This window comes from Truncatella angustata, assembly GCF_020726525.1.
Source record: "Truncatella angustata strain MPI-SDFR-AT-0073 chromosome Unknown BKA67scaffold_1, whole genome shotgun sequence".
NCBI lineage: Eukaryota > Fungi > Ascomycota > Sordariomycetes > Amphisphaeriales > Sporocadaceae > Truncatella > Truncatella angustata.
In genome coordinates this window covers 2,056,211-2,071,532 of record NW_025763381.1, presented here as the reverse complement: position 1 = coordinate 2,071,532, position 15,322 = coordinate 2,056,211, and the positions used below count along the sequence as shown (strand labels likewise).

At 50.1% G+C, this 15,322-nt stretch overlaps 2 protein-coding genes across 2 annotated transcripts; one reads left to right on the top strand and one right to left on the bottom strand.

The window, feature by feature from the left end:
- Positions 1-60: 60 nt before the first annotated feature.
- BKA67DRAFT_544744 (transcription factor/nuclear export subunit protein 2-domain-containing protein) lies at positions 61-7,530 on the top strand. The gene is made up of 2 exons (XM_046101291.1): positions 61-4,455; positions 4,507-7,530. The coding sequence occupies exons 1-2, from the start codon at positions 304-306 to the stop codon at positions 7,108-7,110; spliced, it is 6,756 nt and encodes a 2,251-aa protein (XP_045963660.1). The 5' UTR covers positions 61-303; the 3' UTR covers positions 7,111-7,530.
- A 456-nt stretch (positions 7,531-7,986) lies between these two features.
- Positions 7,987-10,281, bottom strand: BKA67DRAFT_16771 (organic solute transporter Ostalpha-domain-containing protein). The gene is made up of 2 exons (XM_046095202.1): positions 9,537-10,281; positions 7,987-9,477 (listed from the first exon to the last, which is right to left on the bottom strand). Exons 1-2 carry the CDS (start codon positions 10,137-10,139, stop codon positions 8,377-8,379), a joined length of 1,704 nt encoding a protein of 567 aa, XP_045963659.1. The 5' UTR covers positions 10,140-10,281; the 3' UTR covers positions 7,987-8,376.
- Positions 10,282-15,322: the final 5,041 nt, after the last annotated feature.

Sequence of the window (15,322 nt, the reverse complement as noted above, 5' to 3'; positions counted from 1 at the left end):
CAGAGTCAACAGGGTCAGCAAAGTCAACAGGGTCAGCAAAGTCAACAGGGTCAGCAAAGTCAACAGGGTCAGCAAAGTCAACAGAGCCAGCCCCGTCCACCGGTTCTGCTATCCAAGTACAGCTACGCCGTCCTCACGGATGCCCGTCTAGATGCGTGGCAGCAGAGCGGTCGCCAAGAGGTAGTCCAACATGGCATTGCGTCTCGAGAGGACGAGGACATCGAGGAGGTTTCCACCATTTCCCAGGAGTTCACGCGAGCCGTACTCGAGAATCGCCTCGACCCTACCGATGCCGGCACTTGCATGAAAGAGATTCTCGGACCAGATCCTGTCAACGAGGAAGATAGAACAAATTGTGGCTTTGATGCACACAGTTTGTTCGCAGATAGTATCTCTGTCTTCGTGGATTCGGGGGGAGACCATAATCGTGCTAAGGGCATCATCAACCCTCTTCTTACGCCTCGTCTTCGGGATTTCGTACTCGCTACTGATGTATCGGCCAAACTGCTACGCGAGGTTCTCGACGTACATGTTTTGGAGGAAGTTGGTTTGACTAGGGCCACTTTCGCGAAACTCCAGATTCGCCATTCCACAAATTCCTTATACCGCCAGTCAAACTACAATTTGTTGCGTGAGGAATCTGAGGGGTTCGCCAAGCTCGTTACTGAATTGTATTACACAGCACACACCATGAACCAGGAGCAACTCACCCAGGAACAAGTACAAGCCGGCTTCGAGCGTATCAAGGGTCTGATCGGAACTTTTGACCTTGATGTAGGCCGGGTACTAGATATCGTTTTTGATGTCTTTGCCTCAACCATGATGAGAACATTCCGCTACTTTACCATGTTCCTCAGAGTCAGTTCTTGGTGGCCTCGTGATCAGAGTAGCCGCTATGACCCAGTACTCACTGGCGGCCTGCCCAGATGGGCATTGCCGGGAGCCTCATTCTTGCCCACCATTGAAGAGCAAGCTGAGATGGATGAGGCACGGCTACAACGCGATATGGCTTTCTGGGAACGGGCTCGCGAAGTACATTTGGATGCTTTCTTTGAGCTTGGCGGGAGGCACGTAAGCGAAGCAGAGCTTGTGGAGTTGTCCAGTTCACCAAACTCCACCGGTCAGAAATCGCAACCCATCGATGCGTCCGAATGGATTCAAACGACCAAGACCATACCGCCACCTGGCAATCGAGTTGCAGCACAGTTATATGGGTTCAAGCTTCAATATTTTATTTCGCAAGCTAGAGACAAGGACGAAACTATACCGGCAAATCTCTACTTCCTCGCTGCATACCTGATCAAGATCGGATTTATCTCTCTGCCTGATTTGTATGCCCACATCTGGCCGTCCGACGACAAAATGGAAGACGTGAAAGAGAGACGCGCCCAGGAGCTTGAAGAAAAGGAAAAGAAGGAGAGACAAGGTGCTGAACCTAATGCCCTATTAAAAGCAGGGGCTCTGCCGGACGACACCGCCCCTTCTTCTATGCCCTCGACGCGAACTCGGGAAGCTCTTGCACCCAAGGCTGACATGAGTCAAAAAGACGCCGCCAGCACAAATAGTTCATCTAGTGAGGTTCTTCCTGAGCCCAAGGAAGTCCTCAAAGTCGATTTACTACATCATCTGCTCCTTGTAGGGGCCATTCCTGAGGCTCTGTTTGTTCTGGGCCGCATCAACTGGCTCACTGACAGCTACCCCGAGGAAGTGGTTGCACCAATCAATAGAATCCTGCTCTACTCCATCGATAAAGTGTACCGGCAAACTCTTCCTGAGGCCACCGACTTTGTGGATATACAGGCTACAAAGAAAGATCTTGCACAAGACCACGCATTGCCCAAGGGTGCTCTCAAACTTCTTGATCGTCCCACTGCCAAGGCCCTCAAGTGGCCATTTGCGGACGGTACCTCTAAGAACGTCCGATACGAGCACTACCTCAAAGAGTGGACGGACAATGTACCTGTTTGCCAAACGGTCGATGATGTTTTCACATTATGTGGCACACTTCTCAACATCTCTGGTGTTCAGATTGGGCGGTCTACCATTCTGTTGAAGAAGTTGACGTCTATTGGTTCCAAGAGTCTCAAAGAAGACAAGTCTCCCCAGAACCTCGACAGATGGCGAGACCTCCTCAAGCGTATCCTTTTCCCAGCACTCAATTTGACGACTAGCAACGTGGATATTGTGGACTCGGTGTGGGGTCTGTTGAATCACTTTCCCACCGAAGTACGTTACAATATGTACGCAGAATGCTACGAAGGCTCGATTTCCCGGCTGCCGGCAATGGCAAAGGCGTTCAAGTACGCCCGCCTTGACACTTTAGCTGTGCTCAAACGACTGTCAAAAGAAAACCTTGCCAAAGCAGCCAAGTCCATGGCTAAAGTGGCACTATTTTCTCCAGGTACTGTCTGTAAGGTTGCATTAGATCAGATCGAAGCCTACAGCAATCTCATTGAGGCTTTCGTTGAATGCACGAGGTATTTCACCGATCTGGGATATGATGTGCTCGTCTGGTCACTGATGAGCTCATTGGGTGGCAAACAACGAAGTAGAACGCAGGAAGGCTCAGTGCTCCTTACCAGCAAATGGTTGCAAGCCTTATCCAAGTTCTCTGGAAAGGTGTTTCGGCGTTACTCCAACATGGATCCAACACCTGTCATTCAGTACGTGAATGAACAGCTCGCACGTGGTAATTCAACGGACTTGGTCATCATGAGAGAATTTATCACATCAATGGGAGGTATCGTGTCAGACGTTGATTTCACAGATGCTCAGCTGGCTGCATTGAGTGGTGGAGAAGAACTTCGACGACAGACTTTTATCAATCTTGGCGACAAACGCTACGAATCCGGAAAAAGTGCGGCTCGCTTGATGCAAGCCCTCGTGCATACGAGGCTGGCACCACGTCTTTTAACAAACATTGCGCAATATCGACAATCTGCGATCTACAACTTACCAGAGAATGAGACGCATATCAAGTATCTGGCCACGGTCATTGACGATTCTCAGCAAGCACTGGTACAGTTTGTGGAACTCCTTCGAGGCAATCTCGCCCCAGAGCAGTTTGATGCTCTTGTACCAAGCATTCCGCGATTGTTGACCGAATTTGGACTCGACCCCAATCTCGCTTTCTTAATCGGTCGTGTGAGTTTGGCGTATTATCTAACCGGTCCAGGGGCCGTCGCTGTTAAAGGAGGAAAGCCATCAGGAGTCGCGGAGACGGGTGCAGATGCTGAGGGCGATGTAGCGATGGACGTGAAAGAAAACAGTGCCATCCCAACATCTTCAGAAACCCCTCCTACCGCCGACGACGCTATGGCTGTAGACGATCAGGAGTCCAAAGGACCGACGGCGGACGGTTCAAATCCGGCAACACATGGTCGGAAATCTGACCACTTCACCGAGGTGCTTCGTCCGATCGTCAGCACAATCCAGGAAATCCTGCCTTCAACGCTCTGGGATTCCATTAGTCCAGATTTTTTTGCCCTCTTCTGGTCGTTGCAGACAAGTGACCTTGGTATTCCTGCAAGCAGCTACAATGCTGAGTCTCTTCGCCTCCAGAAAGAACAAGACTTTATCAAAAAGGATAGGAGCGATATGAGCAGGACGGGACGTGCTAAAGCCGAACAACGCAAAGCCGAAATCACCCAATTAGCATCAAAGTTAGGGTCTGAGGCCACTCAATGTCAAGAGAGGGTCAGTAAGACGAAAATGCTGCTACTCAGGTCCGCCTCAACGTGGATCACAACCTCGATGTCGCAGTCGTATGAGGCAGCAGATATGCTGATTGAAGAATGCATCATACCTCGAGTCTTGCTTGCGCCTGGAGACGCGGACTTCTGCTACAAAATAATCAAGTTCATGCATGACAACCAGGTGCTGAACTTTAACATCAGGGTCTTGTACGATCGCTTGTTCACAGTTAACAGACTGCGATCTCTCATCTTCGGGTGTACGATAAGAGAGGCTGAATTTCTTGGCCGATTCATCAAGCTTGTTCTGGGCGATCTGTCGAGGTGGCACAAGAACAAGGATATCTATGAGAAGGAAGCCACGAAGGGTGGTAAGCATAGTGCATTCGCCACGTTTTCTGCTGAGGGAGAGATATCCACAGCTGTATTGGAGCACGGCCAATTTCAAGATCAGCTCTGGTCGTGGCATCGAAACCTCGCATCGGTCTTAAAGGCATGTCTTCAAGCAACGGAATGGTTACACATTCGTAATGCCATTACTGTCCTCAAAGCTGTTTTGGATCATTTCCCAGCTGTCAACTTCCACGGCAAGCAGTTTCTCTCTGTGTTACAAGCGATTGCGCAACGCGAAGCCGCTACGAAGAATGACGACGACGGACAGGGCCATCGTGTGGATCTCTCTGTGACGGCAAATACGGCCGCTTCTGCTCTAAAGAAGTATGAATCCAAGTGGGTCATAGTGCAGTCATTCCGACCGAATCTCGTAAGTCTCCTCGAACAACGAATCAAAGAACAGCAACTAAGCATGAAACAGGCGGGTGACTCTTCGGACGAAAAGGCTGTTGAAGTGGTCAAGAACGGCAAAGCAACAAATTTGCGAGCAAGCGCTGCGGAATTCAAACCCGGACCCGGTAATACAAGAGGTAATGTCACGGCTGAGAATGAAGACGGCGAGGTTACAGACAGCAAGGCACAAACTGCTACCGGCATCACTGTGCCAACGCAGAAGAAAGATTTCGATGCCGATCAATCTGCCAACGCGCAGAAGCAGATCAGTCTCCCACAGCGAGGTGACCTTGGCAAACCCACCAGTCGTCCAGCTACGCCTCCTATCAGGTCAAGTAACCCTAGCCCTGCACCTCATGGTCGACGCGAGCCATCTAGGTTATCGACTATATCGTCTCTCCCTCCTCCTCCCGGTTTACCAAGTCGGCCGGATGTACCCCTGCCTGCGCACTTCAATCAAGATGAGCGAGGGCAAATTCGTATGGCGGATCCTAGTCATTCTCGTGACTCTAGAGAGCCTAGAGATCCTCGTGGGCACAGAGAAACGCGAGAACCTCGGGATGCGCGCCCGCCGGAGAGTTCAAGGTCGCGTGGAAGGGAGTCGCTTGGTTCTGATCGACGTCCACTCGAACCTGAAAGAGAGCGTCATCCTCGACAAGATGGCCCACCCCGATGGGAGCCTCCGTCGAACGAGAGAGAGTCACGAACGCCACGGGATCGTGCGTCGTCAAACAATGGAGCGATGCGCCCCACGGAGCCGAACAGGCTGTCGCGCGAGCCTCAACCTGACAATAAGGTGATGCCGCCACCGACGCAGCCGGACGCGCAAGGACCAACGGTTAATCCTGAGCGGGCACGTCTGCTTGGTATCGCCGACGATGACACAAGATCGAGTAGTACCCCTGCTGAGATGGTCAACCCTGCGCGAGCCGCCCTCATCAACGATAGCAGACCCGGAGGTCGTTCGCGGGATGATAGCCGAGATCGCAATGCACGCCATTCTTCTCCCTCCCGAAGAGATCGATCAGATGTTCGCCCACAAGAGCCCGGCCGTGAGGAGCGAGGCGATAGGCACCGCTTCGACCACACCACACCGAGTCGTGGTCCCCGAAGCGAACCACAAGCACCTTCGGGCCCCCGAGGAGATCGTGACCAGGAACGTCCACGCGACGCGAACCCCTTTGTCGGTTCATCAAGTTCACGCAGTGATTCGGATCATGCGAAATCTAGCCAACAAGATCCCAACTATGGACGCCTCAACTCCACTCCCTCTGTTGTGGAGACGTCTAATGTACCAGATGCACCTCGCGGTCGTGGTCGTAACATGGCACGCGGCCCTGCAGGTCCCAATCAGCCGCCTTCGCGGCCTGATTCGAGACATCAACCCCACGAGCAAATTCATAGAAATCCTTCTCCCGACCGGACGCAACCACCTTCAGGGCCAGCTTCGTCTAGAGCACGTCGTGGCCCTATGGCACCGCCTCCTAACAACGGGCCTATGAACAACGCTCCTGCTGCAAGCTCTCCCACCACTGGTATCCACCCTGATAGACTGCGTCATCTGAACACTGGTCCTGGTGCTGTAGCATCTTCGCCACAACCTCCCTTTCCTGCGTCCAGCGCCAACTCCGTAGGCGTTCATCCCAGTAGGCTAGGCCGCATTGAGCCAGACCCACCGTCAGGCCCTGCTCAGCAGAGGCATGGACATGGGCATCTACCTCCAATTCAAACCCCTGAGCGGCCACCGATACCTACTGGCCCAGGCAATCGACAGCCATCCGGCAGTCTGCCTCAGACCCCGTCGAGCGATAGAGGAACTCCCATGTCCGCGCCGACTGGTCCCTCAGCTTCTAATGACCGTTCGAGGGGCGGAAGCCGAAGACAACTTGCGGGTATCAATAACCTACTTCAAGGCTCTCAAAACCCGACGCCCGAGGTCGTTAGCCGTAACGGCAGCCTCCGTGGCAGGAGCTCACGTACAAATCTTGTTGGATCTGATGCACAGGTTCTTACTGGCGCGTCACCTGTGTCAACTCCGGTTCAAGAAAGGTCTGAGCCTCTGGGAGCCCCCGGATCTGGCAGAGGAGGGCCGATCGGAGATGAGAGGTCTAGTCGCAGCGACCGTGACCGAAGCCGGAGGCATCATGAGCATGGTGAGCGCAGCTCTCGGTCGTCTCGTCACGGAAGTCGGGAACGAAGCCCTGGCCGCGATCGCAACAAAGAGCACAGAGAACACCGAGACCGAGATCCTGGTGCTAACCCATTAGGTAACGGTCCGCGAGATGAGTCACAGAGACGATCTGGTAGAGAACCTTCCGGTCCTGGGGCCAATAGCCGCGGACCAGAAGTAGTAGGAAGTGGACGAGGAGACGGCGTGCGTGAGTCGCGTCATGGGGATGGGCGAAGTGGAGGAAGACATGATGAGCATGGACGGAGCGGTGGAGGCGGACGAGGTGTAGCAAACAGTGGTGGCGGTATGGGTGGAGGACCTCGGAGTGATGAGCAACGTCCCAATCACCCCAGTGGCAGAGGTGAAGATCGGGGTCGAAATAGTCGCAAACGACAAAGTGAGGAAGGCGGCTATACTGGAGCGCCGTCTGACAGCCATAAGAGGCCGAGACACCAGCGATAGAACCGTGGAATGCGGCCTGAAGAGCATACAGCCCTTTCTTGACCGGCGTGTCATGTAATACAATGTACTCAAACGGAAGAGAGATCGAAATCTGCGGAGGAAAACAAGTGACACTGCCATTATACGGCGTGAATTTCGGCATTAAAGCGACAGATCGATATAAGCATCGCTGGGCGTTCAGGGTTCTTTCGGTCAACACAAATCAATATTAGCAACTCAAATATGGCATGAAGTGTCTCCCCCATTGCCTCAAATGAGGCGAACAGAGGACAGACCAGGCTTGGCCAGACATCTCGGTTCGCGCATATCATTATTAAACTATTTGTCTACTACGCATTTTGCACGGCGCACACAAGATACCCCCATCGAGCATGAGACATGTGACTGCTTACTTTTCATTCCCTTCACTTTTTTGGGGGGGGAGGGGGGGAGTTTCAAAAACCTGGCGCGGGAACGGGCAAAAGGTCACTTTGGAAATATAGAGTAGCAGATACTCACCTTGTGGCACGAAATCATGGCATGGCGGGTATGAACATCAAAACGTGATAAAACCACATGACCTCTTGCTCTGCGTGTACTGTTGTAATTTATGGTGCGAGAATAGCACATGGAGAGAAAGGACCGAGCGGGAAAGGCTTTGTGCATTCAGGAGGGCTAATGATCATGAACAAAAACAATTTATATATAAATAAATAAAAAGTCGCCAGGCATAAGAGCTACTGGGTGTTTGCACATTCAGCCTTGACTTGTCATATCCTGCTGCCTACTAATAGGACTTGGGACAACGTGAGATGAGAGATGACATCTAAAGGACAACATTACACCATACCATGTGATAACAGTGTATTCTTCAGTATTGCAGAAGCGCTAATGCGTTAGCAAGGTGAATATTTGAGTACAAGTTGAACTTTTGCATTTACTCTCTGGCCCTCACACAAGTTCGTAATGTTGAACGTATCTAAGGGATCACTGTCACGAAGCAAAACCTAATGAAAACCATGGCCCAGATCTTTCTCGTCGCGATGCATTCATAGCTGTAATACACAAGATGCCGTTATCCTAACTCGTCATTATACATCGCCGGTATCAATTCGCTGAAAAAAGGCAAACAAAAATGAAAATGAAAAACCACATTTTGTTGATATCTTCCGGATACGCCTCCAACGCCCATATCGCACGGGTCGCCTGTTCCCGGCGGCGAGATGCATAAATTTTTTTTTTTTTACACATGATCAATCGTCGCATATCGTATGCCTCGTACAGCCGTTATGTATGACCTTGATTCCGGTCACCCCACAACGCGTTCCCAAATTTTACTTGTGTCGAAGTCCTTGGGTTTTGTCTTCTGCTTCCGCTGCTGCTGCTGTTGCTGCTGCTACTGCTGGCGCCATTAGGGACTGCATATCTCATATTCCCGTTATCCTTTTCGGCTTCCGAATATGCCTGATACGGGCTGTAGACTGTGGGGGGTTCTGGGGTGCGTGGTCCTTGATAATATTCAGCTTGATTCGGGTCACGCCAGGGACTCGATGCTCCTCCGTCACTGCGTGGATTTTCCAGAGGCTCCTCAAGGTACGGACTTGGTTGTCTCTTTGGCGGTGAAATAGACATATCTTGGGCATTGTTGATTAGGCCGGCACTCTCATCATTGCGCCGTAGAGGGCGATATTGCTGGTTCACATCGTTATGACTGCTCGGATGTAACGAATCATCTTTTCCGTAAAATGTACTGGACCGGTACTGTGTAGCAATGGGTAGATGGTCGGTGCTTTTGGCGCCAGGGTTGAGTGCAAAGGGTTTTAAAGGATAGCTTGTATCGAGGCTGTTCCGGCCCTCACCCTTGGTGTAGCTGGGATCAGAGTGGCGCTTCTTGACGCCGACAAAAAGCCAGCGAAGTCCGCGGCCGAAGGCTTTCACTATATCCCAGAGGTTTATCGCATCAATGAAGGCCTTTATTCCCATGAAACCTCCCTCTGGCACGCCGTGCTCGTTCTCGCGTGCTGGCAGACCTAGTGCTGGATCGGCGACGGGGTAGAATGTTTGTTTGGCGCCTGGCTTGTACGGTGCCCAGGGGAAAGCCCAAAGGTGGAGCAGGGCGAAGAATGCCATTTCCACGCACAGTAACAGAGACGGAATGCCAACCTTCAAATCCGGATAGGCCAAAGTGGCGCTCGCTTCTACGAGATGAAGAGTGGACGTGCCGACTGAAATGGCACTTGACTGCCAAAATGACAAGAAAATGACCAACTTGATGGCCAGAACCTTCAAGAAAGGCTTGTGCTCGGCGAGCGGCTCTTTGAGTTGTATATAGAACTGGATGACACAGTACATCGCAATGGTAACTGCTACAGACTCGACAACCAAGACCTGGAGGAAGAGAAATCAGTAAACACATTAGGAAAATGGAACCAAGCGGGTCTACCTACCCATATGTGCGCAAACACCGGGCTGTTTGAGCTTTCGCAATAGCGGCCAAAATACTGCGTTACAACAGCAGTAATGGTCATGGCCACCCTGATGAAGCAGTAGTGGTAGATGCCAATCCAGACGATGTTGAACCAGGTGAGGCCACTTGTAGGGGTCCTCCATGGACCGCGGTCGCCGCCACAGCATTTCTTAAGCCAGTTGATGGGCCAGACCCAGGGTTTCACAGGGTGCATGTGCCTAAAATACTCCTTCTGCTCGTGTAGGTCGGGTGCCATGTAGTGGCACATGAGGGCGAAGAAAGACGAGATGGCAAAGGCCTCGTAACAGTCACTGATGACTTGGAAATAGACGGCATGCCAGTAGTACCATATGCAGAGAAAGGAGGAGGCCGAATATATGGGTACCATGAACAGGATACGGATGATGTGTTTTTGCTCTCTCGGTTTGGTGTAATTGGTCGCATGCCTCCACATCAAGTAGAGGCTCAGTAGTATGGCGATGGCGGCGCAGCCGCCAGCTATTATCAGTGCCAGTTGGTGGAATGTGAAAGGCCCTGCTATCTTGGTTTCTGACCCGACTGTAGGTGTGAATATTGTCAGCATTTCATGTTGGCTATTCTTGGCGCCACGGTTCCAAGGCTCGACTGGGCATGCAGGAACAGACACAGACGGGAGGATCGGGGAGGGGCGGGAAGCTTGGGGATGGAGTCTTGACCGTCACCATTTGAGGACTGTTTTACTAGGGAGTTTTTTTTTGTTGTGTTTGTTTTTTCTTGTACATACTTCGCAACTCCTCCAATGTTGAATTACACGTCAAATTCATCTTGTCGAAAGCGACGACCCTGCTGCGGTCGTCTGTGGCGCCTTCCGCAGCACTGTTGGTAGGAATGAAATGGAATGGAATGGAATGGACTGGATTGGGTTCGTATTATCCGCGACGAGTTTCGTGCTTTCGAGTGTCCACGGCTGAGGTGCAGGTGCGGATATTGAAATGTTGTATCGAGTTGCGCCTGCCTCTAGCACTGGCCGTGGCCTCCAGAGGGCTGGCTCTGAGGTCGACTAGGTGCCCGTACGCGGGACCCCGAGACCAACTGGATTGCTGTCCAAATTGTTCCTGCAATGCTTCTTGTTGCGCTGCCTCAGATACCACCGACGCGATGTCTTGCCTCATGGATGGTTGTTTTCGTGGGCGATCGGCAGGCCGTGATCGTGACGGGATGGTGCCGTGCAGACTTTTTAGAAATCTATCGTCTTGTGTTGGTGTTGCGTCGCTGGAAGTGCAAAGACGAGGACAAATGCGAAACAAGGACCTATTTTTCGCGGTAATCAAACGGTCGCATGGGATTTCGGGGATTTCGATGGGGTCGCCAAGGAAGCTGCGTCAGCTTTAGACTGGTTGACTAGACTGACTTGGCGGGTTTCGCTGCTGACGGGAGCTTTATTACAGAAGGTCTTCACCCGGCGAGATCCAGTTCGTGATTCAAGTCTCAACCGCAAATAGTTTCTAGGAAAGGGAAAGGGAGCGGCAGGGACCTTCGTCTTGCTTCTCCTTCTCCCTACGGTGGCTGCATACAGCTTAGTAAGCAGCAAAGCACCTTGTTCTTCTTCTTCTTCTTCTTCTCCTTCTTCTCATTATATTACCTTGCTGCTCGTGTGATTTGACCAGCGCACTGCCATCGCATCGAGTCCCTGGGTCCTTTACGTGTTTGCAGTACTTCTTCGCCCTGCGTTCAGTACTTGTAACTACATCAGGGGGGGCCGCAGTTCCCGAACCAACGAACGTTGCGTCGCGCTGGTACATGTGCCATCTGAAGTGCATTCCGACTCAGGGTTTCCAAAGCTGGCCCAATCACCGTTCTGCCCTGTCGACTCCGGGTCCGTGAAATTGCAGGGCCCCCTCGAAGGACAGGGGTCTTCCTGCAGAGGCTGAGCAGAGTGACGAAAAGGGCGTATCGTATCTACTGTAGCGTGGTGTAGCGTATTGCACAACCAAGCCTCTGCCGCACATCCACCCCTCGCGATCCCATTTATTATATTCCTGCGCAATACGGAAATAATATCATATCATTAATCACTCCAAGTTTAATGTCCGGGTACTTTATTCTGCTCCAATCACGAAAATTGCCCGGCGGCTCTGTGGCTTGCAATCAAAGCGCTATGTAGCAACATGCTGTGCAACAGCCAACACAGATCGCATTCTCCAAGTGATGTCATCATCATCCAACCCGATCCGCCATGCAACCAATTGTTTCGGTCGGTCGTCCTTCCCGAGCCCATGCAGGATGGTCCTTGAATATGATGCTATCCAACAATTCGATACCAGCTGACGATCGCCGTAACAGTGGGGGGAAGAATAAGCTCTATAAATTGGACTACATCTATGCGTGGCCAAGCCTGAAGCAACGAGCTGAAAGCGTCTTGTATACGAAAACGTAATTCCTATTTAGGACATGTGGATATTATACATCTACCTCGTGCAGAACCTGAACCGCCAACTTTACAGTAGTCACATCCCGAAGCTACGACCCACCCAGGCGCTAGACATAGGAGCTATCGCACTTGAGTCATAGTGTTTAAGATTCTCTCCAATACGAAAACCCCCAAGATCATATTGGAAAATCTAACTGGCCTACGTAAACTCTTGAATTGAAAAAGAAATTTGAAATAAATAAAAAATTATTTAAAAAAAAAAATTTTTAAAATTTTATTAAAAAAATTTATTTAAAAAAATTATTAAAAAAAAAAAAAAAAGGGACGAGGATTTACTACAAGGAATAGAAAGGGTTCAAATTGGTATTAAATATGGTGGGATAAAGATAACAATAGAAGTTTGTGTAAGACAAGGGGCATAAAACAAGAGACTAGGATATCCTTCGTGGCTACTGTCTATTAGCCATTATTTCGAATAAGTATCCAACTTTCGGGCTCATGTGTCTACTACATGTTGCCCCTTCTGTAAAGCTCCACAGTGTTTACAGTTCTACTGGCTACTTCCATCATCATAGTCATGTCAGCGGGCTCAAGACTGATAAAAAGTATAAACCACCGCGAAATGGACCAAAGGTGGTAGAATACCACCCTAAGCAGCGCCGCTGTCCATAGTTGGCATAGTCCACCATCGTTCCATGACAGTACTCGAGCTTCAATGTTGCACTGCAGTACAAGTTCCTGAACCAAGAGTTTGAACTTGAGAAACTCCTTTCTCCCCATCCCGTTTAGTGTAGGGGTCTGCAGACAGAGGTGGCTAACAGTATTTGATACTGTCTCCGATGGTGCCACGACTTTGTTTGCTAACACGGTAGACAGGCACGAAAGACCATAGGGTACTCGAGTATTACCAATGTAGAATCAGCAGTCCGGACCTAACAACCGCATGACTCATCACTTCAAGGGCCAGCCCGTATTGGAGCGTTTTTAACATCGACAACTATCCCACCATGGTTTCCCGTGTCTGCACAATGCTACGGTACGGGTTTGAAGGTCCAAGTGAGAGCAACAAAGGCCAAGACCTTTGGCAAAGAGACCGATCTGCAATATCTCCTCAAGTTCGTCACACGACAGCATCACCATTCGTCGTGGGCTCAGCTCATGGCCACAAGAGACAGCTTCGCAATTGCTCTTGGGCACATATTTGTAACCTGACACTATTAGTCCGACCAGCGGCAGAGTCTCAACCGTGTGTATAAGAAACTCCAACCATGATCTCGAGAATCCGGCGGCTGCGGATGGGAACGCGGACACGCGTATCAAATAGACTGATTTGATATGCGCATTTGCCATGGGGGATATATATAGAGAACCATGCTTGCTTACGTTGCAAAAATACGTGGACTAAAATCGTACTGACTTTGAGTGATACCTCAATTCCTGGAGGAGGTTTTCGTTTTTTAGGGATTCTGACGCAGTCTTGAGACTTCCCTGGGCAATTCTTTTTGTCAACTTGTGTGATTCAAATCTATCCTTTGATGTATACTTACTTTCATGGGAATGATCATCTCGCCTACAGGAATTACATCATCAAGTGAACTTCTTAAACGCAACAACGCCACGGGTGGTTCGACGAGATGCAGGACATCGCGTCCTAGTAGCGTATTACAGTGCATCATACGATTCTGATCGACATTCTACTCAACCTGACAAGAAACAGTCCTTCTTGCGCGAGAAGTGGAATATGAAATTTATCCATGATACATGGAAAGATGTCTAAGCGGGGAGAAGAGGACCTCCGTGCTAATAATGGGCGTCCGTTAGAGACAGACGACTTCGAGAACGTTTAAGGTGTCTATAATGGCATGCATGATATGCCTAACATCGCTTTCAGAGATAGAGAAGAAAAAGAAAGACCGTTTTGCATCCTATATAATGGTCAAATACACTCCCAGTTAACGTTGGATAATCGTATAGGCAAACTAGCACAACCACGCTTTCGGTCATAACGATACTAATGAAGACGCCGTTCAGTATTCATATTGCAATCGCGAATTTCTCGACGAGATACCGATATGGTCCCTACTACCGTTTGGTATCTGATAAACTCATCTATCATTGCTTGAACGGTAGTAATGAAAGTTAGCCGTGAATCTCGATGGTCCCATGTTGATTTTACCAGGCTGATAGCTTCTCTCCTATCATTTACCATCTTATCTCGTTAAATTCGTCATGGAACAACCAACTGCATTATTTTATGACTGTACCCAAGTCCAAGTAGATGAAAAAGAGGTACTTTTGCTTCATTGCAGGCTCGCAGAGCTTTGTGTGATGTTCGACTGCCTACTGTGAAATGAATATGTACGTCGTCTCCAGAACCTGCTCCAAAACTTATTATATACGTTACGAGCACAGGATCCCCTTGCACTGGGGTCCAATGGAAAGTGAGGGTTCCAGTTAATTGTGACACGTTATGGCTGCAGTTCGCAGTCTCATGTCCATCAATCGATAAGTTCTACGTACTAGGAGATGAATCCCAGAGGCGTATAGCCAGATATTCTTGTAATAAACGCCAGCCCGATTCGCGTATCTCGCTGTTGGAACTCATTTCCCGTCAGCTCTACAGAAGAAGAAAGAGAATTGCCAAAACTCAAAAAGGAGAACAAACATATTTCAGTGTGAGACATGTCAATAAAACCTTAAGCCGGTACAAAAGCTCAAATTTCTGTCCACATAGAGGCTGGCCAACGACTCAAATGGCTAAGGAGCAACTACAGTATTATTAGCCACGGACTACCAAGAGTAAAAGGAGTTTATTTGTTCGCAAATTTGTTCCACGTGTCAATGCAGCATGTGGCGTCTCAAACATTTGATCCACGCTGCCTTCACCACTTGGGGTTTCGTTCATTGAGTCTCTAGTTCAAAAATGTCTATAATCTAGCGCACACACACGTGCCTGTTTAGAACGCATTATCACGAGCTTGGTCAGTTGCGAAAATGTATCGTTTTTTACACATGTGGCTTTTTGCACACGTTTTATCTTTAACGGTGCCCCGATCGGTCAACAAGCACGAAGCTAACTCGGTTTCGCTGCCGCCCAGCGCAGTGAAGTAATCTTGCACGTTGCTTTGTCTGTGTCAACCCTTGTGCTGGGATCAAGTACCTGATATCTGCCTGCCGCTGCTGCCGCTGCTGCCGCTGAGGGACTCTGAGGCGGCCAGAGTGCATGCTAAGAATACCGGATCACTGGGTAGCCGGGCGGGATTGCGTCCAATCAAATTACCACCAGGGTCTATATTTCGTCAGCTAGTACTAGGTCCAAACCCAGCAGCACAACAAAGCGAATCGCGGTTGCGATC